At 51.9% G+C, this 25,002-nt stretch overlaps 1 protein-coding gene across 3 annotated transcripts; it reads left to right on the plus strand.

The window, feature by feature from the left end:
• Positions 1–361: 361 nt before the first annotated feature.
• On the plus strand, positions 362–25,002 carry Cdc42ep4 (CDC42 effector protein 4). Of its 3 annotated transcripts, none has more exons than XM_021634975.2 (2): positions 362–519; positions 22,098–25,002. In XM_021634975.2, the coding sequence occupies exon 2, from the start codon at positions 22,196–22,198 to the stop codon at positions 23,267–23,269; it is 1,074 nt and encodes a 357-aa protein (XP_021490650.1). In that variant the 5' UTR covers positions 362–519; positions 22,098–22,195; the 3' UTR covers positions 23,270–25,002. The 3 variants fall into 3 exon arrangements, with proteins under 3 accessions (XP_021490650.1, XP_060242429.1, XP_021490659.1); XM_060386446.1 differs by lacking the exon at positions 362–519 and adding an exon at positions 1,226–1,564; XM_021634984.2 differs by lacking the exon at positions 362–519 and adding an exon at positions 1,227–1,597.

Here is a 25,002-nt window from a genome sequence, read left to right on the forward strand (position 1 = left end):
GGAGGAAGTTGGTGGGGGGCACGAGGGACTGGGCAGGCTGGGTGAGTAGGTTCCTTACCATTGTTCAAAACTGGAAAAGCCTAGAGAGGGCTTCCCCTTGGGCCCAAGTGAGGGGATGCGTTCCTGGTTCTGCGGACCCCACGTCGAGGTTCTGCGCCAGCGCCCGGGGGCCGTGGGGAGGCGGCTCCTTGAAGCAAGACCTGCCCAGGTTACCCCACAAGGAGCTCAGGGTGTCTCAGGCTTTTAGATTTGAACTTGGGAGGCCGAGCAGCCGGGCCGAGTTCCGGGACAACCATTGGTTGCTGCCGCGGCGTGACATCAGCGCGAAGGGGTACGGGAGGGAGGGCTGGGAGGAGCCTGGAAGGGGAGTGTCCCAGCTCCTAGCACACCCGGAGCCCCGGGAGCCAGAGGAAACAAACGCCGGCGCTGCCATGGGTCGCCAGTCCTGCCAAGGCGCCAAGCTCACCGAGGGGAGCGCACAGCCGCACCGGGCCCGCGCTCGGGGAACTGAGGACCGAGGTAGGCGATGGGCATTCGTTTGTGGCCGTGCAGCCGCGTGAGGCCTGGGTAGGCTCGAGACCCCCCGTGACGTGGAGAGGATAGAAAGACCCAAGAAAGGGGAGGACAAGGACTCGGGAGCAGGGCTCAAACCGGCTACCCCCATCCCACCCCACCCTCTGCGACCAGAGTGGGTAGGCATGGCTGGGGCCAGGGGCGTCTTGGGTGTCCGGGACCCAGAGCCTCACACCGTGTCCCACAAAATCTTCCGCGGAGGAGGGGGTGACAACAGGGCTCAGCGTCGACAGGACTCCCGGATCTGGCTATGGGAGCCACTCAGGGTGGAGTGAATGGGCAGGTTTTAAAAGTCCACCCCCTCGCGCAGGAATGGGGTGTGTGTTGCGGTGGGCAGGCACACAACAACCGCGGCGGGCGCCCCGAGGGGGGCGTGTGCAACGCGGACCTTCTCCATGAATAACAACAGAGTTCTTCTGTACAGGCCGAGGGGTGTGCGCGCGCTCTCCCGCTCGCACACACGTTGCAGTAGGCGCCACCCGGTGTCGCCCGGCCCGGGAGAAAGGAGGTTAGGAGCCGTTTGGAAGGCAATGGCCTAACGAACAAATACCCCCTCCCCTTCCTGCCCGCAGGAGCCCTTCCCCCCCCGCCCCCCCCTCCGTCCCGCCCGCCTCCCTGGGAAGACTTGGAGGCCAAGGCCGCCAGAGGCGCAGGCTCGTGGCGGTGGGGTGGGGCTGGGCCGAGCTGGGGCCCGTTTGAAACCTGGGACCAGGCTTTACTACGCTGGGGCCCTGCGCGCGCGCCCGGTGCGCTGTGAGCACCGTGCTCGAGGCTTGTTCAGGGGCGAGTAGGTAGCAGCTGGTTAATGATTTAACCGCTGGCTTTTGGGACGTTGAAACTGCGATCCTGGTCTCTGGCTCCTCCCCATTGCTGGAGCGCCCCCACCCGGAGGAACAGATCTGCCCTCCTGTGTCTGGTGTCGCCTGCTGGAGCTGCCTCTGCCTTTTGGGGATCCCCTGGCTGCTGTGGGTCAGTGTTCCCGACTGGAGGGGTGAGTGGCGGTTGAGCTTCCTGGGAGAAGAAGGTAGGACTTGCGTGAGTGTGTGACTGGGGGGGAGGGGCGCTCCCTCTCTGTTAACTCAAACCAGGTTCCTTGTGTTTGCCCAATGAAATACTGCGGCCTGGGCCTCGGGAAGTTTTCTTTTCCTCCCAGGGAGAATGAAGAGGAGTAATACAATGCTTTCTCTTTTCTTCTTGGCTGGGAACGTCTACCCCCTTCAACACTCTCACCTTTTGCAATCTGACCGGCTCCCACGTCCCTCCCTGGGCCCACAGCTCCCATTCTTTGCCCAGGTAGTTCAGCAGTTGATTGAGTCCTAGTGGGTGTCTTTACTTTGAAACCCACTCTGGCAGGAGTGGTTAGGTACTTTTCATCCTTACTCCCAGCAGCCATCTGGACCAGAGATCTGGGGAGCGTAAACAATGAGAGAGGCCCCTGGCAGGGGGCCTCTGACGTGCAACTTTGCCCCGTCTGGGTTTCCAGTGAGCCTGCAGCAGCTCCTCCCGCCCCTTTCTCAGGCCAGGCTGGAGGAGGGGGCCACCAGTGGGATGGAGTGGATTTTAAAGAACAAAGAGCAGGGCCCACATGGGGAGCTCAGCCACAGGTCTCCCCCAGAACTTTGGGGGATGTGGAGCAGAGCCAGGCCGCAGGGCAGCCCAAGGGCAGTTGGCAGTAATGGAGCATCGGCTAGAGTTCTGGTAGTTGCCCTCTGTGTTGGGTAGCTGGGACCGGGTTGAGAGTGGAGGTGCCATGTGCCAGCAGCTCTCATCAGCTGCCTGTATGTGACTACTGATTAATGTGGTTTATCTCCTCTGAACAGGGACTTTGCCCCTCAGCTATTTCCGACTGTGGGGAACCTTGGGAGATAAGGAGGGGAGCTTCTCTGGGGTCCTGGTGATCCATCTTCAGAGGGACTTTGGGAGCTGGTTGCTAAAGTGAGCCTTCTCCCAAGTAGTGATGATTTGGGGATGTCTCGGGCCCTCTGGTAACTTCTTAGGGTTCACAGGATCCCTTGCTCATTTGAGGTACAACTGCTCATGCTCTGTATGCTCACACTGTTCCTTTGAGCATTTCTTCCATTTTCTGGGGTTTCTGTCTCTCCTTTTTAAGACCTCTTTTCCCCTTTCAGCTTGTTTCTCACACATGCTGGCCCTCTGGCTCTCCCTCTGGCTCTCCATTCTTGTATGGATCCTATGTGTACGCCCAACCGCCTTTTGGAACCAACAGTCCAAGCTTCTGGGCAGGAAATCACAAGCAAAGGGAGGGTTTCTTCCATAAAGCAGTGGTCCCAGGGCTGTTTCTGATGTAGACCTGTAAAGGAATCCTAGACCCTCCTTTCAGAGCTTTTCCTGAAGGGCATGGGTTGCCTGTCATTTCTCTGGCTGGGACGGGCTGTGCCCAGTTGTGGCAGGCTAGGTGTTTGACGTTGGTGTCTCCTTCACTTCCTCCTTTCCTTTATCCCTGCCTCCCTCTTCCCTTGAGGTTTGGATGGAATCAGCAGAGGAGGGGTCTCTGCATCCAGCATCCTGGATGGCTAAGGAGTAGCAACTCCAGCTGTTCTAGCTGGGACATCCCACTGCCTCAGCCCCCACAGACACTTAGGCGCTTGCCCCTGTTGAGGGAGGGAGGAGCTGGGTTGATGCCAGCGATAAGGCTGGGGATGGAGAGGGGTTGAGCAATCTCACCCTGGCAGTTGCCGTCGACCTGAGCTATGCTTAGATCTTCAGATCTAAGGTCTAGAGGCTTTTCCTCAGCCTTGGGAAAAGGGCCCAAGGGCCCAAGGCCCCGAGCCAGGGCTCACTAGCAGTGGTAGTTTAGCAGAAGGGCCTGCTAAGGACTGACTGCTGACTCCAGCTAATACTTCTCAAGCACCTTGGGAAAGCTCAGCCCTCTCTGGGCTTGGCCTGGAACAGTCATTGAGGGAGGGACAGGATAGTGTGGCTAAAGGAGCCCTGCCTAACTTGCCTGGTGGAGAAAGTTCAGCCATTAGCTTCCCACATTCCCACTCCTGATACTGGTGAAACCCCAGCCTCAAGTGGGCCTCCTGGAGCCTTGGGCTTCCTTCCAGCTGAGGAGCACTAGAGCTTTTCCCTGCGGCCCAAAGCACTGCTCGCTTGCTGCTCCGGCTCAGTGCCAGGGGACAGTGCTGGCACATAGAGCCTACCTTACCTGAGACCGATGCTCTCTACTCCCCCTTTTCAAGCTGAGGCAGGGTCCCCCTTTCTGGTCTGAGGTGAAACCAGTTTGGGGGTGTCATGTTGATACACCCCTGCCCTTAATCCCAGGGCCAGGGCAAGAGACTCCTATATGTCTTCGTGACACCTGCTTGGGTCGTCACCCTCTGCCTTGATTGTCACAGTGGCAGAAGATGCCAGCTGAAGCCATCTCAGCTCCGTGCCGTCTCTAGCTTCTCCTTTTGCCTGTCTCCATTCAGTAGCTGAACTGAGTCTGGAGACCCCAGTTTTAGATCTTCCTAGGTGTGACAAGGAAGCCAGGTCTGATGTCAGCTTTTCCCATCCCACCACTTCCTCTTGGCTCTGCAAGCACTGACCCCCAACCCCTACCACCATTCTGTCATAACTCTCTCCTTCAGAATGTTGCCCAGGCCCTGAAGCATCAGATGCGGGACCCTCTGCTCTCTTCCCTTTCTGTCTGTGGAGACTGAGGTGTGATCAAATGGTGTGTGTGTGGAAGGAACAGAGAGGCCAGTGGTGCCCTGTGTGGAGGTCTCCCAGGAGAATCTGGGAGGTGCCAAGGAGCAGGCTGCTCTCTACCGGGGTATCTCTTGAGGTTCCGTGCATTGATGTGGCATCCTGGAGCTTATTGGGCTAGGCGTGCACGGGTAAGCCCAGGGCTGATGGTGATCCTGTTTGAACCCACATTGTCACTGAGCGTGCTGGACGTGTTCCCCACACCTCCGTAGATGTGGGTACTTACTGGCTGAGAGAGCGCCTCTCGAAGTGTTGTGTTGAGTACTTAAGGTGTTTAGATTGTTCCACCTTCACCTTAATGAAGGTGGCTTTGAAAGCTGTGGGGAAACCGAGGCACAAGTAGCAAAACTCAGTGTGGTGAGCCGGGTTAGGATGTGGGCACCCTGGCTCTTGGATCCCCTTTGTCCCATGCTCCAGCAGAGGCAGGATGGATGATCTGCAGTCCTGCTTTGGGGGTTTTCTCCAGAGACCCTAGAGTGCCCTTGTATTTTCCACTCAGCTTCTTAGGAGAAGTGGAGAAGCAAAGTGAAACTAAGCCAGGCCTGGCAGGTGGATCTGGTTTCAAGAGCAGCTGCTTCCTTCTTCCTTCTGAGAGGAGACCCGGAGCACAAGCCCTGCTGACTACCAGCAGGGCCACTTCCAGACCCAGGTAGCTTGTCCCACTCGGGGTAGATCAGCTTCCCGTCAGTCACACTCTCCCCTCGATGGTGGTGGCTTGTGCTGGGCAGCAGACTCCTGGAAGCCCACGTTTCCAGGAAGGGCCCTGTAAACAAGTGAAGCTGCCGGACTTCTTAGGTCACTAGTTCTTCGTCGTCTTGGCTCCTTGGTCAATTGTCATTTCCGGTCTCTCCAAGACCCTGGCTCCTTTCCCTTCCCTTGTGGGCAGTTCTTATTCCCAGGCTGTGGGTGAGGGAAGTCTTTTCCTTCACGGCCCCCTGCCAGTTTCCTTCCCCTGCTTCGAGGCAGAGGGTTCTGGAATGAGGATAGAGATGGATCCTGGTCTGAGAATGAGGTAATTCTCAGCTCACAGGAGTCCTCAGAAAGAAGCATCGCCCTGTCTGCTTCCTAGGATTAATTAGCTTTCTCTGGAATGATAGAAAATGGGGTATCCAGACTGGGGAGATTTTAAATTTTATTTATTTTTATATATGTGTATGAGTGTTAACCTGCATGTGTGACTGTTCTTCATGTGTGTGAACTGCTTGCAGTGGGGGCTAGATCCCTTGGAACCGGAGTTCGAGACAGTTGTAGGCCTCTCTCTGTGTGTATGTATATGTATGTGTGTGCGTGTGTGGGTATCTGTGGGTGTGTGTGTATATGGGTTGTGCATGTGCACACGTGCGCAGAAAACCAAATTCTGGTCTGGTCCTCTGCAAGAGCTACAAATACTTTTAACTGCTGAGCCATCTCTGTAGCTCCTGAGATATTTTAAAATAATTATTTTACACACACACAGTGTGAAATGGGTGGGCATGACAAAGTGTGGAGGCCAGAAGATGCTTTTGTGCACCCACTTTGTTCTCTGCTTCTACCTTGTGGATTCTGGAGCCTGAACTCAGGCCACCAAGCTTGGTGACAGGTGGCCTTTAGTGTATTGAGCCATCTTGTTGGGCTTGGGGAAATGTTTAAGAAGAAAGTTGTCTGTGAGGCTGTGGGCTTCCTATGGGTGTTCTCTGGCACCGCTAGCCCTCGTTGCTTCTTCAAGGCTTGGATCCCAAACCTGGGTACGAATCCCCCACCACTACACCAGAGTGGATATGGTTTACCGAGAGTTCCAGGTCAGACTTATCTAGAGTCTTCTCTCAGCTTTCTCATCTGCAGGATGGGAGGGAACTGTGATGCTGTGCTATGATATTTGATGTTGTTGGCGAGCGGACCCAAGATAAAAACCCTCAGACGCTCAGCACGAGGACCTTAAGCAATTTAATGAGAACACGGCATCCAGGCTGGAGTGTCTCCTCTACCTTATAATTCTTGTGACCTGTGGCCTGGGGAGAGGACCGCCTGGTGCAGGGTCTGGCTCTCCCTGATGTTAGGGAGCATCTCACATCCAGATGTCAGTTGATCAGGACCAATTTTGAGAGCATCATTCCAGACCACTCCTGACTCCAAAGCTGCAGTCCCTCTTTTCTGTATCTGGGCTAATTATCCAGCCATGTTTTGTTTCCCTACTTCTCAGCCTGGCTTGGGTATTGGAATTGTTTTTTGTTTTGTTTTGTTTTAGATGTATTTATACAGTATTCTGCCTGCATTTGTGCCTGTAGGCAAGAAGAGGGCACCAGATCTCATTTTAGATGGCTCTGAGCCACCATGTGGTTGCTAGGAATTGAACTTGGAACTTTTGGAAGAGAAGCCAACCTCTGAGAAGCTCTTAACCTCTGCGCTATCTCTCCAGCTCCCTAGCTCTCTAGCCCCCAGAATTGTATATTCTTATACAAGTTAAGGAATAAAAATTTGAGCGGGGTGTGGTAGCACACACCCATAATGCCAGTACCCCAGCATTGGTGGAGACAGAAATATCTTTATGATGCAGAATGTCTGTGAGTCCACTGGAGAATGTGACAGTTAATGGCAGTAGCTATAGAACAGTGCTGCTAAGAGGAGCATAATGCTGGGAGCTGCAGGCCGCTCAGTAGTAGAACACAAATTTAGCATGTGTGAATCCCCGACTCTTGTGCCCACTTCTGGGTACCACTCCCACTTCCCCAGTCATACACATAACTTTAACTTTTCTATTGGCCTTTTCCCCCTCAAGGCAAGATTTCTCTGTGTAGTTCTGGCTGTCCTGGAGGTCTCTCTGTAGACCAGGCTGGCCTTGAACTCACAGAGATTGCCTGCCTCTGCTGGGATTAAAGGCGTACACCACCACCACCACCACCACCCAGCTCATAATTTCAACTGTTTTTAGTAGCCACGTTTTAAAAAATTTCTTTAACGTGATTTTTAAATTAACCTGGTACACCCAAAATATTGCCATTTCCACCTAGCTGTTGAAAGTTTTCAGTGGAGGGGCTGGGGAAATGGCTCAGCAGTGAAGAATGCTTGTAGCTTTTTCAGATGGCCTTGAGTTCATTGCTAGTGCTCATATCAGGAACCTTACAAATACCTGTAACTCTAGATACACACAAACACATTTAATCCAGCACTTAAGATGCAAAGGCAGGCTGATTGTAGTGAGTTCAAGGCCAGCCGGGTCTACATAGTGTGCTCCAGGCCAACTATTCGTATAGAGAAAGGCCCCATCTCAAATAAGTATGCAAATACATTTACAAAAATTACCTAAGGTGTATTTTATGTTGTTCTTTGAGATACAAAAGCTTCAGAATCCCTTGTGTCTTTCATACTAACAGCGTACTGCAGTCTGGATGCCAGAGTTTATAAATATTTGATCAGTGTTCGGATTTCATAAAACTTAGTCACACAGATTGACACACTCAGGTTTTCCCATCACTCTGAAGTTTTCCTGTAAAGAAACCAAACATCTAATTTAAGATTTAAAATAATTTGAATTAGATATTTAAATAATGTTTCCTGAGTCACCCTAGCCACAATGGAAGTACTTGGTGGCCCCTCCTGGCTGGTGGCTGCCATATTGGGAAACTAGGTTTAGAATGTCATGCTTTATGTCTGCTGTAGTATCCTGTGTGGTGGTTGCAATTGTTGCCATGGGGACAAGATTTTCTCTCTCTTCCCCTCTCGCTTTTAAGATGGACTCTTGTTTTGTAGCCCAAGCTGGCCTGGACCCTGGACTCCTCCTGTCGCAGCCTTCCAAGTGCTGGGGTGACCAGTGTACGAGGCCCAGCCCTTCCTTATTCTGAGACACAGATGGAAGAATAAGTAGATCGGAGGAGCCAAGATGATTTTAGGGGAAGAAATAGTTGAAGTCAGGCTCTTATTGTTGGGTACTCAAAACCTGTTCTGCGTGGCGAGACTCCAGATCTGCAGAAAGGAGAACAAGGAAGAGAAAAGATCCTGTGGATGGCGGCTGTAGCGGCACAGGATCCGGAAGGCATCTTTGGTTACTTTCCGCCCATTTTACAACAAAACTGGTTTTCTAAGAGTTCAGGAAAATTATTGTTCTTTGTTGCTATTGTTTTTTCCTGGTTTCGTTGCTTTCATGTTTCTGAGTGTTTTGCCTACACATACAGGCTGTGTGCACCATGTGTCGTGTGTGTGCAGTGCCCAGGTAGCCCAAAGAAGGCATCCGAGCCTCCTGGAGTGGGAATTACAGATGGCTGTGAGCTGTGGTGTGGGTGCTGGGAACTGAACCCAGGTCCTCTGCAAGAGCAGCCAGTGCTCCTAACTGCTGAGCCATCTCTCCAGCCCTTTTTCTGCTGGTTTTAGGTTTTTGTTTTGTTTTGTTTTGTTTTTTGCTTATTTGGGCTTTCTGTTTTGTTTGTTTGTTTTGTTTTGTTTTTGTTGGGTTTTTTTTAGGGGAGTGTCTCAAAATAAAATAACTTTTTGGCCCTGGCTGGCCTGGAACTCACCACGCAGAGCCAAGCTGTGATCTGCCACCACACTGGGATTAATAAACAAAAACAACAACAGACTAAACAGAAAACAACAGATAATATCCTGCTGTAGCTCAGGCTGGCCTAGAACACACTGTGTGGTTGTCCTGCCTCAATCCTCCTGCATAAACCTCCCTGGTGCTAAGATGGCTAGTGCGAACCCCAGAACCTCGCTAAGTTTTGCTTCTGTTTTTATTTTACTGTTTATTACTGATATCTGTGTTACCGGGGATCAAAACCTAGGGCCTTGCACATGCTAGGTGAGCGTTCTACCACGGGGCTGTAACCCCAACTTCGTGTTGAATGAGGCTGTTGACGGCATTGCCTCAGTTTACCTTGAATTTACCACACAAATGAGGCTATCCTTGAACTGGAGGTCCTGCCTCAGACTGAGTAGCTGGGATCATAGTCAGTGGCTCCAGGCACTTGGTGGTTACTGGTCTTTGCACTCCCTTTCGGTGACTCGGTGGTCGAGGTCACAGACATCTGCAGTTTGGGGGTTTTGTTTTGTTTTCCTGTGAGCAGTTGGCACCGCGTTTTCCCATACTTTTAGCTCCCCCTCCCTGCACCCCGCGCCAACTTTGGGGAGTAGAAGCCTTTGATTGGTGAGATGAAAGCCAGAAGACACAAAGCAGCTTGGACCACATACAAATGAGGCACTTGGCAAAACGTGAATCACCATAATGTAAACAGGCATATGCTAAGTTTGCCAAAATATTTGCAGAATATGACTAGGATTTGAAGATATCAGGCAAGTCCATTGGAAAACAGGAAGCCCCTCTTGCCAATAGAGGAATGGGCAAAAAGCCTCAGTGGGAGGTTTCCAAGAGCGGGCATGGGTGGCAGTAATACACTTTTTGTTTGTTTGTTTTTGTTTTGTTTTTCAAGACAGAGGTTCTCTGTCCTGGATAGCCTTGGCTGTCCTGGACTCACTTTGTAGACCAGGCTGGCCTCAAACTCACAGAGATCCGCCTGCCTCTGCCTCCCCGAGTGCTGGGATCACGGGTGTATGTCACTGTGCCCAGTGGCAGTAATACATTTTTAAAAACACTCATACTTAGTAATCAAAGAAATGCAGGCTGCGAGTTTGGAAGGAGAGGCTATGTTTGTATTTTAGAGTTTCAGTTCAGTGAAAGCCTGGTTTACATACCTGTCGTTGGAGGCAGAGGCAGGAGGATAGCTGAAAAATTGAGGCCAGCTGCATCTGAATAGCAAGTTCCAGGCCAGTCAGGGATACAGAGCAAGACCCTGTCTCAGAACAGAGAAGCTGGCACAGGCCTTTAATCCCAGCACTAGGGAGGCACAGGTTGGTGGGTCTCAGACTTTGAGTCAATTCTTGTTTACATAGTGAATTCCAGGACAGACACAGCTACATAGAGAAACTGCCTTTAAGAAAAGGGAGTGGGGAGTGGAACAGACACACAGAGAGACAGACACAGGGAAAGCAGGCAGGTACCTAATGTTGGACACTGTCACCCTGTGTTGCTGGGACTGGAACAGGGGAGAACATCCTAAAACTGTAATGACAGTAAGAAACAGAAGTGATTTTTTTTTTCTTTTTTTTCCCCTCACCAGTCTTACAGAAATAATTACAAGCTGGCAGTTTTAGGGAAAAATAGAAGTTATAGAATCTCAACCAAAGAATAAAACATTTGTGAAAGACCGGCCGGGCGGAAACTTAGGGTGTTAGGATTGCATTTGAAGTGGCGTGTAATTTACTAGCACATGAGTGCGTTCAGTCTCAGAAGGAACAATGGCTGGCTTTATTCCCCATCTCTAGTGCAAAGGACTGCCTGTGTAACGAGGGGGAAATATCTGTACTGCCCCATAGAAAAGTATGTGAGCTTTAAAATCAAGCTTTTGTTATATTTGTTTTAAGTGTGTGTGTGTGTGTGTGTGTGTGTGTGTGTGTGTGTGTGTGTGAATACGTGCATGTGTGTAGTGCAGGGTCCCACGGAGTTCAGAGACATTGGATCCCCTGGAGCTGGAGTTTCAGGAAGGGGTGAGCTGCTGATGCGGTTGCTGCAAATCGAACTCAGGTCCTCTCAAGAGCAATTACGTGCTCTTAACCCCTAGACCATCCTTCTAGCCTTTCTACTTTACCTTTTGACACAGGGTCTCTCACTGCAACTGGACCTCACCCATTTGACACCGGGAACTTTCTTGCCTCCCTGGCCCTGGGATTACAGGCATGTGCCACTCTGCCAGGCTCTTTATTTCTCTAGGTGCTAGCAAATCCAAACTCAGGACCTCATGCTTGCCTGGAGAGCACTTTGCTGACTGAGCCACCTTCCCAGCCTCCGGTATTGGAGTATTTAATATCTCAGCAGCCATACGAAGCCAGTGGCCACCGTACTGGATATCAGGTGTGGAATATTTAATAACCCGAGGCTGAAGAGATAGCCAGGGCTGTTAAGGGCACTTGCTTTTGCGGAGGAATCAAGTTCAGTTCCGATTACCCTCATCAGGTGGCTTGCAACTGCCTGTAACTTCAGTGTCTGTGTATAGACAGACACATGCATATAAATGAATAAATGTAAATCTTTTTTGTTTGTTTCTTTGAGACAGGGTTTTTCTGTGTAGGCCTGGCTGTCCTGGAACTCACTTTGTAGACCAGGCTAGCTTTAAACTCAGAGATCTGCCTGTGTCTGCCTCCCTGAGTGCCGGGATTAAAAAAGGCATGTGCTACCACCACCTGGATAATTAAAACACACACACACCTCCCATAGAAAATGGCAGAAAATGCTAGTGAGGATGCTCTGGAATGGAGGACTGCTCTTTTCCTTGCTGGGTTTGCTCTGTGGGCTCTACCCTGGCTGACTTAGGCTGCCCATCTCCAGTGTCCTTCCGCCCCACCCCACCCGCAAACAGGTTGTCGGATGCAGCTGCGGAAAGCACAGAGTGATGTCTGCGTTCTCAGTCACTTTCCCTTCCAGGAAGGAGCCATCAGAGAAGGGATGTTTATCTCTTGGAAGTAGGATGTGCCCTGGCTTGTCTTGGACAGTGTTGGCCTGGCTTGGCTGGCCTCTGGGAAAAGTGGAGAAAATGCCTTAATTTGACCTCTCTTGGGTCAGGATTCTGATCTTCCTTCTTGGGATCTGGACCCGTCGAGGCTTAACGCTGGTTGGGGGGGGAGGAGTACTTCCTTGAGAAAGCTTTGAAGCTAGGCTTGTGCTGACCCCATTCCTAAGTACCCAGGGGACAACCTGTCTTGGAGTTCTGTCAGCTCCTTTCCGATGCCTTCTCTAGTAGGACTTTGGGAGGCATCAAGTTCAGCCGTCCCTAGGGACAAAACTCTAGTCAGGGAGTTGGTAATGTGGATTCTGGTCCCAATCATGTTAAGGGTAACAGCATCCCTAGAACCATGCTCCTCATCTCCTCCAAGCATATGTGCACCAAGGTCAGTCAGAGATGGGCTCTGATCGGTTCCGAAGCTATGAGAGGGAGTGCGGAAATTTAACCTGCCCAAACCTCAAATCCTTCCTGTAAAATAGGGGTGGTGTTCCTGCATGGTTGCTTTGGGGCGCAGAAATGTACATGTCTGTTCTCCTAGCTCCATGCTAGACACACAGAAGGTACCCAGCAAAGGGGAATAGTTGACAGCCATAATTTTTCTTCGTGTGATCGGTTGAAGGGAGCACCTTGAATGACCCCTGCCTGCCCTTTCCTGTTTTCTCTCTTGGCTCACAGTATTGGGGTGGCTGAGCTGGAGCTGTAGGAGGAGCAAAACCAGGCTTTCACCTGCCTGGAGTGCCTTTGACAGGATCCCACTGTCCCGTGGGTGGCTGACCTCCAGCCCAGAGCTCCAGTGATGCTGGCTGGAGGCCAGTCTCTGTTGGGTGTGCGTGGTTGTTTCCAGTCACCTGCTTGGCCTGGAAGAAGGCTTGAGCATCAGGAAGCAGCTGCTGGGGAGTGAGTTCTCTTTCTGGGAGTGGGAGGTATTGGGGAAACAGGTGATCAGTTGGTACAGATCTGGGAATAAGTCTATTTATTCGGGAATAGAGCATATGGGGCTGTAGTTACCGATTTATATCGTTTTTATTTTATGTGTATGGGTGTTTTGCTTGCATGTGTGTAAGTGCCTGTGGAGCCCAGAACAGAGCATCAGATCTTTTGGGACTGGAATTACAGATGTGAGCAGCCATACAGGTGCTGGGAATCGAACCCAGGTCCTCAGTGCTTAGAACCTGCTGAGCCCTCAGATCTTTAGATTGCCCACTCTTACCTCCCAGACAGCATAAGATATGGATCTTGGGGGTGACCCGGGAGAGGGAGGGAAGGACAGAGGTCTGTGGGAGAGAGCCTGTGGGTATGCAGAGCAGCGCTAGCCTGCTTGAGGTCTTGTTCTTGCAGATGCTGAGCCCTGACAACTGGAGAGTTTTCAGCTGGTTTGAAATTAAAGTCTTTTCCTTAAGCCTTTGATGCTTTGGGATTTATTGTTATTATTATTAAAAGCAGCTTCACCACATTAAAGGGAACATTCGGGAAGGAGAAGCTGGGGAAATAGTTCAGATTGGTCCCTAGAAGCCATGTTAAAGGAGGGAGGGAAGGGCACCTGCCACCAAGCCTAACGGCCTGTTGTGCCCCTCGGTCATACATGGTGGAGGGAGAGAACGGACCCCTTTCAGCTGTCCCCTACTAGTGTACCACACACACACACAAACACACATGCACGTATATGTATCTTGGCATAGCAGGGCTTCCTTCTGAGCCCAGTAGAGAGACAGGCATCGCTGAAGCTCAGTAGTCAGCCTCGCCTGCCCAGGATATTCTAAAATCTAAAGGCAAGTGTGGGGTGAGGGAGGTGGGTTGCAGAGCCTGAGGAATGGCACCTGAGGTAGTTCTCTGGGCCCCATATGTATACGTACACACCCACACACACACACACACTAGCATACCCATCAGCATATACCAGGGACTTATTTTTTTTTTTTTTTTTGAGACAGGATCTCACTGTGTAGACCAGGCTGGCCTCAAACTCAGAGCCGCCTACCTCTGCCTCCCAAGTGCTGGAATGAAAGGTGGCACCACTGGGTGTGGCCTTAGCCAGCCCTCCTAGCCTTGAGCCCAGCCTCACATCCCGGGTTCCCTCTGTCCTGTCAGTCCTTTCCAGTGAGTGTGTATCCTGTTTAGTTGAAACAGCTGTGAGGGGATGGATGTGTGTCCCCTTTTTCCATGTGCCACTGCCTGCTGTTTGGGGAACTGTTCCATGTGGCTGCATGGCCTCTGGACAAACACTCCTCCCCACCCCACCCAGCATGCTTCCTCATTTTCTCAGCCCGCCCCTTACTATAAAGCTTCTGGTTCTTTCCCAGCTTGTGCTGTTGTGAATAAAACTTTGATGATGAATATCCGTGCATTCTGGACTTTTTCCTCCTCTGATGGTTCCATGGGCTATTTCAAGATGTGGAGGTGGCAGAATGACTCTGTAGCCCAGGCAGGTCTTGAACTGGCCATCCTCCTGCCTCAGCTCCTCAGCTCTCCCACAGTTGTGGGGTGTCCCTTGGCTACCCTGTCCCAAGGTCATTAGGATGTGAGTAGTTCTAGGGATCAGGGTGCTGTGACTCTCCTTGCCTAGTGGAACTGTGTCCCTACCCCATCCCCACCCTCACCCCTCTCTCCCCCAACCTCCTTTTATGCCTCTTGCATTGGGCAAGATGATGGAAGAGACAGGAAGGTCTGACCTCGCTCCTGGCAGTGACCCAGTTTCAGCTGTTCCTTGGGAAAATCTTCAGATCGGCAGAGGAGATCTGGGCTCTAGTACCACCTGGGTCCCCCAGAAACTCAATGGCCTTTGGCAAGTCACCTCTCCTTAGCTCTCATATCCTCTCCTTCACACAGCCTCATCCAGGCCACTGGGTTGAATCATCTCTGTGACCCCAGGGAGCTACATTTCAGCACCCACTCCTACCCCAGGGCACAGTCCGCTGGCGTGTGGGAAGGACATACATACCAGAACCTTCACAGCTGTCCTTTTGGTGTCTACAATGGATTGGTTCCAAGTTTCCCTAGGATACTGAAATCCACAGATGATAAGTCCCTTACATAAGACAGGAATATCTGTCTGTAATTTGAACCTATCTCCCGGGGCCTGCACATTAACTCTTGAATCTTTCCCACTCTACCAAACATGACAACGGATGCTCTGTATGTTATTGTTTAGCGAGTAAAGATGGGGTTGCAATTGTACATGTGCAGCATTTGTGTGTGTAATGGTAGGGAATGTGTGTGGAGGGCTAGAAGTTGACAGCGAGATGCCCTCCTAAATGGTTTCTCCACCTTTAAAAAAAAACAACGTAATTTCATTTATTATTAGTCTATTAGTCTGTACGTGTGTCTGTGTATGATGGTTGCTTAGGTGGAAGAGGGGCGAGCACGTGTCATCGTGTTCATCAGTCAGAAGACAACTTTGTGGGGATTGGGTTTGGGTTGCCAGGATGTGCTGCATGCACCTTTCCCACTCAGCCATCTTTTCAGTCCCCCACCTTACTCTTCAAGACAAGCTGGCTGATAGGGATCCCCCAGGATTTGCCCGTCTCTGCCTCATGTGTCCACCTGGGACCAGACTTGGACCCTCAGTGCCTAGCGATGCCTCACCCTTCACAGTTCTTGCCCCAGCCAGTTCCTCAGAACCTTTTCTTTTGCCTGAATCCGCAGACTGGAACTCCATTGATGGCCACTTATTGATTTTCTTTTCCTTTTCTGTTTGTTTGAGACAGGGTTCCTAACTGGGTAGCCCTGGCTGTCCTGGACTCTAGTTGTAGATCAGGCTGGCCTCGAACTCACTGAGATCCGCCTGCCACTGCCTCCCTGAATGCTAGGATTACTTATGTTCTTCCCTCCTTCCCCTGCCAAAAAAAAAAAGTCTAACTTTTTTTTCTTCTTTTTATTCACTTTACATCCTTGCTGTAGCCCCATCCCTCCTCCCCTCCCAGACCCACCCTCTCTCCTCCCCCTGATATTATTTTCTTAAAAGACAAAAACTAAAACCTGTTGATGACTGCATGATTAGCAGTTTGCACATGACCTGTAAGAACCCTGTGCGGAGCAAAGCACGGTAGTACACGCGTTTCATCATAGTGGACAGGAGGCAGAGGCAGGCAGGCAGATCTGAGTTAGCGGCCAGCCTGCTCTGCATAGCGAGTGTTCAAGAACAGCCAGAACGTCCGAGTGAGACCCTGTCTTAAAACAGAAAACAAGAGTTGTGTAAGCATGTGTACACAGAAAGGACGCCCTAGGTGGGTGTACCTCGCACTTTCGATATTGCCTCACTGTTTCAGCAGATGGACCTGGAAAGGGAATCAAACCATGGCTCCAACCTGTGGTTATGGCCCAGTCCCTTAATATGGCTGTCTGTCTCTTAGAACTTGATTCCTTACCCCTCCCCCCAGGTTTTTGTCCTGGGTGGGAAGTGAGGGGTCATGGTATTATTTGTTCATGGTTCTGTCTCTGGCTTTTGTTTTAGAGCCTTGGCTGTTCAGGCCATATCGTATCTATCCTAAGCCAGTACGCCCGAGCTCCTTGTAGAAACTGCAGATTTTCTCATAACAGTGAATGTTAAAAAGTGCCATAGCTGCCCCCAGCCCCCCGCTTCTTCTTCCTAAGCTAGGCTAGTGAGTGGTCCAGAAAATTCCAAACCTTCCTCCACTGACATAAGTCAGAGAGAGCCGTTAGCCTCTCTGGGAGGGGTGTGGCCTGAGACAGGCTTGTTTTCCTGCCTTCTGGTGTAAAGGAGCACTGGACATTTAGACAGTTCATCTTTGGACAAAGGTAAGTTCTGCCTCCGGGCAGGTACAGCCTTGGCCCTGTGGGAAAGCTCTGACTCAGTTCTGGGGAAGGGTGCTGGAACCCCTGGGAGGCTGCCCTTCCATCAGCCATTGGGGACATCAGCAACTCCTGTTGGCTCTAAGACACTCCCATTGTGTGTGTTCCCCTGTGTCCCCAGCCACTCTCATTGCCTCCTCCATGCCCTAAACTCCAGAAAAAGTGTCCTGACGAGTTTGTTTCCCCTCCCCCATGGCTTCCAGGTAAACCGTCAGGAACTTCCTAAGGTCTTTGGTTTATATTCCACACCAACTACAAAAGTCACCTGGCCACGTGGTTTTTGTTCTATCCCTCAAACACCACAAGCTCGTTCCCACCCCCGGGTCCCTGCGCATGCCGTACAGTTTCTGCCAACTCAGATTTGACATGGCTGCCTCCTGGATGATCAGGGGTTCACTGTACCCCTTCCCCAGAGGGCCCTCATCCAGTATCCCCACTTCCACACTTGCTCCCATCACCCGGTACCCTTTTCACACCCCAGCCCCCCACCCCATCAGTGTGTACCTTGAAAATGATAATGAGCTGTTTTTACTGATTTGTTTTCTGGGCCTAGACATTCCTCGGTATTCCTGGGTGATTGGTTCTGGGACACACCCCCCTCAGATAACCAAATCCCAGAAGTTTGTCCCAGAGCCCATTGTCTAAAATTGTTTGCTTTTTTTGTTTGTTTGTTTTGTGGGGGTTTTTTTTGTTGTTGTTGTTGTTATTTTGGGTTTTGTTGTTTTTTGAGGCAGAGTTTCTCTGTATAGCTCTGGCTGTCCTGGAACTCCCTCTGCAGACCAGGCTGACCTTAAAGTGCCTCCCAAGTGCTGGGATTAAAGATGTGCGCCACCACCGCCCGGCTCCATTGTCTAAATTTTGTGTAACCTGTGCATATCTTTCTGTGTCCTTCAAGTGGGCTCTGGGTTCCTTGTACACACAACAGGTGAGCAGTTGGTAGACAGCTGTGCTGTTTGCTTACAACAGTCATAAGGGAGATATCTGCCTGTTTGGTGCAGATGTAGATTTTCACACTGTGGTTGGCCGAATCTCTGGGTACAGAAGGAACCCTTGCTGGCTAGATGTAAATATTGTGGGGGGTCTTCAGTAACCCAGTGACTGACTGAATGAATGGATGGTAAATGAAGCCTCTTATAGACAGTGAGCTATAAAGCTACCATGCGCTTAGTGCCCTCTTCCATCCAGCCACATTGCCTGGAGCCAGTCTCAGATGGAGACCTGGGGAAGGACTGAGAGAAGGCGTGGCTGCCCTTGGCAGTGGCAGGGGTAGAGGAAGCATGTGTAACTTTGTGTACTGACTGGGGTGAGCCTCCGGTCAGCTGCAGGGTGAGAGGCCTGCCTGGCTGTCTTGTCTCAGGAAAGCGTAGCTCTGGCTCCTGCCTAGGGCTGGGATGTCAGGGACAGGTCACTGCCAGGGCATTTAGAGTGGGATGGCTCATTGCATCCTGCCGTTTGTCAGTCTGCTGGCTGGTCTGGGAGGGTATTGCTCAGAGTTCATCCATCCAGGGAGGGTGGTGACACAGCAAGAGCTGCCTGTGTTTTCAGAGCCTGGGCTGTGTGTGAAATGAGTGGCGGGGCTTGTTGACCGTAACAGAGGAAGGTGTTGCTGCCCTCCAAGGCTCTAGAGGGTTAGGGGGAGTTGCAAGCTGCTGGCCTGTTTCCCTTGTTCACCCAGGAAAGTGGGATGTGGCCTCCAGGGCGGGATGTCCGCCTGGCCTCATGAGTGTTTTAGCCACTTCCCCAGAGCTGAGTCATGGTGTTTAGCAACACTCCTCCCAAAGCCACACCCCTGTGCTCCTGTCCTTTTCAGTAGTGCGCTGCAGGCCCCCAATGTCAGCCCCAGGCAGGCCCAGCTTCCCCCTAACGTCCCTGACCATCTCCGCAGTCCCAAACCCTGTCCTTTAGAAGCTTGAGTGACTCATCATTGCTTGTCACCTTGAAGCCAGCAACTTCAAACACCTTACTGGCTGAGTTTTCATTGACCCTAAAGCCTGTTGCACGCTCTGTGTCTTAGGTGCTCAAACTCTGAGATCCTAGAGGATGAGGCCTCATCTTATCCAGACTCCAGGGTGGCAGGAGACCTAAGGTCTCTCTTACTAGATATTGAAAATAGTTTCTCACATGCCATACAGCCTGTACCCACTCTCAGGAGCAAGGGCACAGGAAGTAGATCTTTTATTGTTTTTCAGGAGGCAGAGAGGGGGTACTGGGTGTGGCCTAGGATGGCATGTATGAATGTGGAGTGCCACACTGATTTTTACTGTGTCCCTCCTATCCCCCTTTTAATAGCTCTACTGACAAAGTAGTGCTGAGGAAGGGGACCACTAACGGAAGGTGGACTTCCCGTCCCTCTGTTACTGTCTGGATACTTGGTCCCTCTGGGTGGCTTTGGGGGGCTTTGAGCCTCTGGTTCCCCTTCCTTTTCTTTCTGATGAGCACTTCAGATGGGAAGCTACAGTATGGTCAAGCTTCCGGGATCGTAAGGGGGATTCCTGGACCCACAGTAAAGTCTTTTCACACATCTGTATGATCTTGGGTGCCCTTTGGCCCCTACCTTGCTCCGCATGCCTGATTCCTATTTTTGTCTGATTTCAACATTTCTTAGTTTTTCTCCCAGGGAATGTAGGAAATGAGTATCCTGACCATTTGGGATACCATAAACTGGGGGTGGGGAAATGGATGCTGCTGGTATCTAACAGCAGAGACCAGGGCTGTTGTGAATGTCCTACCCACTCAGCCAACACCACCCCTAATTAAACAGACTGCCCCTAGCAGCCTCAGGCCACGCTAGAATAATGCAATTGTTTTTAGATGGCAGACACCTCCCTTCCTTCTCTGGACCTCCCGGGCAAGTGGTAGGGAGGGCACTGCATTGGTAGTGGACAGTGAGCAGAGTACCCAGAATCAGGAGACAGCCTCAGCAGGTGCCCGCCCTGGGCTGGCATTGCTCACTGGGGTGTGAACCCCGCTGAGGCTGAGTCACCTCCTCAGTGACCCTGCTTTCTCATCCATAAGAAGGAAGAGCCTGGGTGTCCCTCCCAGCGCTGTGTGAATCTTGCACTCTGGGTGAGAAGCTCTGAGCGTGTCTTACCCTGCTGATCACCCGGCAGCAGGGAAACCAGAGGGGTTGCCAGGATCACACTGTAAGGACAGAGACCATGCCTCCCTTTTTTTCCTCCCCTTTTTTCTTTTTCTTTCTAACTAGGGGTGGGGAGCTGGAGAGATGGCTTAGTGGTTAAGAGCACCGGCTGTTCTTCTAGAAGACCCCGTTTTGGTTCTCATGGCTCTCAGCTGTAACTCCAGTTGCAGGGGATACAGCGCCCTCTTCTGGCCTCCACAGACACTGCATGCAAATAGAACAAAGACATATACATACATACATGCAGGGGAAACACCACACAATTAAAATAATTGCTTGACACACATCACTCCCACCTAACTTCCCACCTTGTTTGGGACAGGGTCTCTGGTTAACCACTGTGTAGGCCAGGCTGTCGTCTCTGGATTTTGTCTCTCTTCCTACCTCTCTGTAAGTATGCTAAAATGCAGGTAGACCTAGCTTTCCAAGGGCTCTGAGGCTCTGACTTGAGTGGCGAGCATTTCACCCACCAAGCCAGCTCCCCAGCCCTTTTTTTTTTTTTTTTTTTTAAGCTAAAGAGAGTTTCCCTCAAAACTTGGCTCAGGGTTCTCCCTGACTCCAAGCTGGTCCAGGCCATCTGTGTAGTGGGTCTGCCCCTTGTGCTCTCCTGGGTGTTTGCTCTGAGACCAGCAGTGTCCATGCTTGGGGTGGTGAGGGGTGCCTCACTCTTACTGGTGGGGGTGTTATCAGACTGGGTGGTAGCCGTTTGACATGGAATTATAGAATGTAGGGGAAGAGTCAGAGGGCATAGAGCGGTCAAACCAGGAGCCCAGGGCTGCACTGTGGGCTGAAAGGGGCTGACCTGAAGGCAGATGGGGAGAGAGACTGAGGGACTGGGGTTGAGGGAGGCTGGCCACACTTTAAAAGAGTGTTTGGAGTCGAGCTGTGTAACACCTGGTGCTGGTCAGGATTTAGAACTGAGACCTGTCAGAACCCTCTGGAAGCCCACGCCTGGCAGGAAGGTTAGCGCCCAGCTGGCAGGGACAGGATGGTGTAACAGGTGCCTGCCCAGAGATGTGAGAAGCGGGTGGCCTGGAGGCTTTCCTGGGAGCAGCATTGTCCCCCTGAGGATGTTGGTGGCACCGGATGGTGGGGTGTTGGAAGACAACACCTTGTCTCAAGCCCAAGAGTCGGGTGAGAGAGCAAGGGAAGGGTGGGTGGCTGGCAGTGACATCAAGGAGGGCAGCAGGGATGGTCTTGGGAAGTTTGCAGGGAAGGAATTGTCACTTGTCAGGTTTTTTGTTTTGTTTTTTTAATGTGTGTGGGGGAGTTGTTTGTTTAGCTAAGAAACCAAGAATGAGAGAAACGGGGCCAGGCAGGAAGACCAGCTAAGCGACTGTCAGGGACAGGTGGTTCGGGGTGGCTTAGAATGTAGCAATGGAAGCAATCCAAGCCTACCAGACTTCAGTGTCTGATCTCTGCAGTGGGACAGGTAGCCCTGGGTAAGACCTAGCTATGTAGCTGTCAGGAGGAGACAGATACCCGGGGACCCAACTCCATCCTGCCCAGCTCTGCTAGGGAGAGCGAGGGCCTCCATTGGGGTCTTAACCCTGAACTTCAGCTTGGCCCTTGCCAGATGCTATGCCCTGAGATCACCCTGCACTGTCTTCTGGATTTCTAGCTAGTCACCTGGCATCCTGCACATCCCAAGAGAAAGTCTTCTAGAGTCCTGTCTCCCTCCAGCCTAATGATAAGCCAGGAGGGAGATAGAGCCCGTTACACAGAGCTTGGGGCCTCCCAGTGATGTCACAGGCAGGAGTGTTCATGGATGTGACACCCCCATGAGGGCTGGAAAGTCAGGGAGCTGGTTTTGTGGGTTCTTGCATCCCTACCCCAATTCTGATTCAGAAAGAGAGCCAGACCAGACAGCTGCCCAAATGTAGAAGTGGCGGTCAGCATTTGGGCCTGTTCATTCTGTTCTTTCTGACTCAGGCTGAGGTGTCCACCAACGCTACAGGAATTCAGGTTAGACAACAGGAAGTTCTTGGAGCTTGCCTGCAGACCAGCTGTCTGGAACCTACTTGCTTCAGTGTCTTTTTGACCGTAACTGCCCGTTAAGGCAGTTTGTTCAAATAGCGGTCCTGCTTAGGAAGGGATAGGGGTGGGATCTGGGGGGATAATTTCCCTCTTCCGTTTCAGAGAAAGTATGTCTCTGGTACCAAACTCTAGCTTAATTAAATACTGTTCCATGTTAAGAAATGGGCGTAAAGAAATGGCAAAGTTAGGACTTCACTGCCAGTAATTTTGATGGGAAAGCGGGTAAATGATGGTCCTTTGGTGGGTGGATGTCATATATTAACCTTTTAATTAACCCTTTGCTTCTCCTTCTCTCCTTGCAGCCCTCTAATTGCCCTGTCTACCCGATACACTTGCTGGACTTGAGATCCAACCCCACTTCTCACCTTGGGAGTTTCCGGCTCCCCTTCCAGCCAGCACGATGCCCATCCTCAAGCAGCTGGTGTCCAGTTCCGTGCACTCGAAGCGCCGCTCCCGTGTGGACCTCACAGCCGAGATGATCAGTGCTCCGCTGGGTGACTTCCGCCACACCATGCATGTGGGCCGGGCTGGGGATGCCTTCGGGGACACCTCCTTCCTCACTAGCAAGGCCGGTGAGGCTGATGGTGAGTCCCTGGATGAGCAGGCCTCCTCCTCCTCCTCTTCCAAACGCAGCCTCCTGTCCAGGAAATTCCGAGGCAGTAAGCGGTCACAGTCTGTGACCAGAGGGGACCGAGAGCAGAGAGACATGCTGGGCTCCCTGCGAGACTCAGCGCTGTTTGTCAAGAATGCCATGTCCCTGCCTCAGCTCAATGAGAAGGAAGCCACTGAGAAGGGCTCCAGCAAGCTACCCAAGAGCCTATCATCCAGCCCTGTGAAGAAGGTAGATGCTGGAAATGGTGGCCCAGAGACAGGCTCAGGGGAGGTGGGTCCCCATCGGAATGGGGCCACAGGCCCCCACTCCCCTGACCCACTCCTTGACGAGCAGGCCTTTGGCGACCTGACGGATCTACCCATTGTGCCCAAAGCCAGCTACGGGCTGAAACATGCTGAGTCCATCATGTCCTTCCACATCGACCTGGGGCCCTCCATGCTGGGTGACGTCCTCAGCATCATGGACAAGGACGAGTGGGACCCAGAGGAGGAAGAGGGTGGCGGTTACCGTGACAGAGAAGGCCCCAGCAGCATGGTCCAGGCTCCCCCCTTGCTGGAGGTAGCTCCTCCTCTAGGAAGACAGGAGAGCAAGGCCAGCTCAGACCAGACCTCCATGCTGCCCCACCACACTCTGGAGGATGACGGGTGGGCGGCGGCAGCCCCCAGCCCCAGCTCAGCACGCAGCATGGGCAGCCACACCACGAGGGACAGCAGTTCCCTGTCCAGCTGCACCTCAGGCATCCTGGAGGAGCGCAGCCCAGCTTTCCGAGGCCCAGACAGGGCTGGGCCTGCTGCCCCCAGGCAGCCAGACAAGGAATTCTCCTTCATGGATGAGGAGGAAGAAGATGAGATCCGAGTTTGAGATGGGACAGAAAATTGAAAGTAGCTTCCACAGCTCTGGGCTGCATCTTTTCCCTGCTGCTGCCTTCACTCTGACCTTTTGATCTTAATGTGTAGGTGCAGCTAAGAACCTCATATTTGAGTAGACCCTGGACCTCGGGGTACTGGTAGCCAGGGAGGTAGCATGGGTACTGGCAGCCTGACCTGTCTTCCGCACTGCAGCAGCCTGGGACAGAGCTGTGTTCCAACAGGAATCCATCCTCCTCTCTCTGGCCCCTTGCTTCCAGCCTGGCCTCAGATGGATGCCAGATGTTAGCTTGAGTTCCTGCAGCAGTGGCAGGGAAGCCAGGTGCAGCCGTCTCTCCAAGGTCACAGACACTTGGCTCCCCTTTTTCGCCTGGTGTCTGGTGCCTACCAAGGAGGTGTGTGGAGCTGGAGGCAGGGGTGACCACATGTCTGGGCTTCTCCTCCACCCCTGGCTCCTCACTGGAAGCCTGGTGCTCTTTGGAGTTCATCTGGAGCAGGAGACAGCCTCAACCAATACACTAAATGCAGTCTTTCCCAGGGGCCAGGACAGGATGGGGAACAGGAAGGACCTTGCCCTCCCCTCCCTGCTCCCAGCTTCTTGGGTTCTCAAGAAAGGGGCCCTTCTTCAGTGACACTAGGAACAGGAAAGGAGCCAGCTCTGCCCCACGGGTGTTTTCGTTTGTTGTCATGTTTAAACCTGAATAGAGCAATGTCAAAACCCCCTACCAGGAGAGTAGAATCCTGTTAGCAGGCTGTCTTGGTGGCACAGTAACTGTCAGAGTCTAGGTACACAGACCCTGCCCAGGTTGAACTGTGGGGGGCAGCTGCCACCAGTGTTTGTCCCTGAACCCCACCTCCATAGCTGTGAGCAGCTGAATGAGGACTGTAGGAAAGCTCTGAAAAATGATCCTTAAAGAATACCTTATTCCCCAGAGTATGAACTGTGTTTTGACTGGGCTGTGTCTCCCCACCCCCACTCTGGGGGTTGGGGGTGAGCAGGGTCTCCTTCCATTCTCAGCCTTTCCCAACTGTAGAGACCAGGACTAGGGTTCGGCTATGGGCCAGACTTAGCAAAAAACATGAAACAGTGAGATGGTTTTCAATTTGAATTCCAGGTAAACGAAAGCGGATTTTTGTTTGTTTGTTTTTGGCTTTTTGAGACACAGTCTCACTCTGTAGCCCAAGCTGGCCTCAAAGTCATACACAGCAAGCCTCCCTTCCCCCAGAGCTGGGGTTACAATTGTTCACCACCACTCCTGGCTGTTTGTTTTTCTGAAATCTGTTTTGCTCAGCTCCTGTAACTCTACCCAGAACATGAGTAGAAGAAGAAGGGGCCTGAGCCCTGGGGGTTGGTAGCTCATTACTTTCTGTGCTGGGAACAGGCTGACCCACCTCGTGGTCTAGCATAGCCAGTGGGAATCTGGGGAGAGAGCAAGCTAAATTACAACCTGGAGTCTGGCCAGATGAGGTGGTGGTGGCCTGCCATGGACTGCTCTGCTTCCAGAGTCCTCCCAGATCCTGACCCTGAAACACTCACTGGCTCCTGACTGGTGCTCCTACCTTGGTAGGCATTGACAGAGCAGCAGAACTGTGCCTCTGGCCAGCAGCGCACCCCACCCCACCCCACCCCCTCCTAAATTTACCTGGTCACTTCTAGACTCTTAAACTTTGTATTTTTTCCATGACATTGATAAAGCAGTAAGAAAACATTAAAATTTCCTCCTAGCA

The sequence above is a fragment of the Meriones unguiculatus genome, chromosome 7 (assembly GCF_030254825.1).
Source record: "Meriones unguiculatus strain TT.TT164.6M chromosome 7, Bangor_MerUng_6.1, whole genome shotgun sequence".
NCBI classification, from domain to species: domain Eukaryota; kingdom Metazoa; phylum Chordata; class Mammalia; order Rodentia; family Muridae; genus Meriones; species Meriones unguiculatus.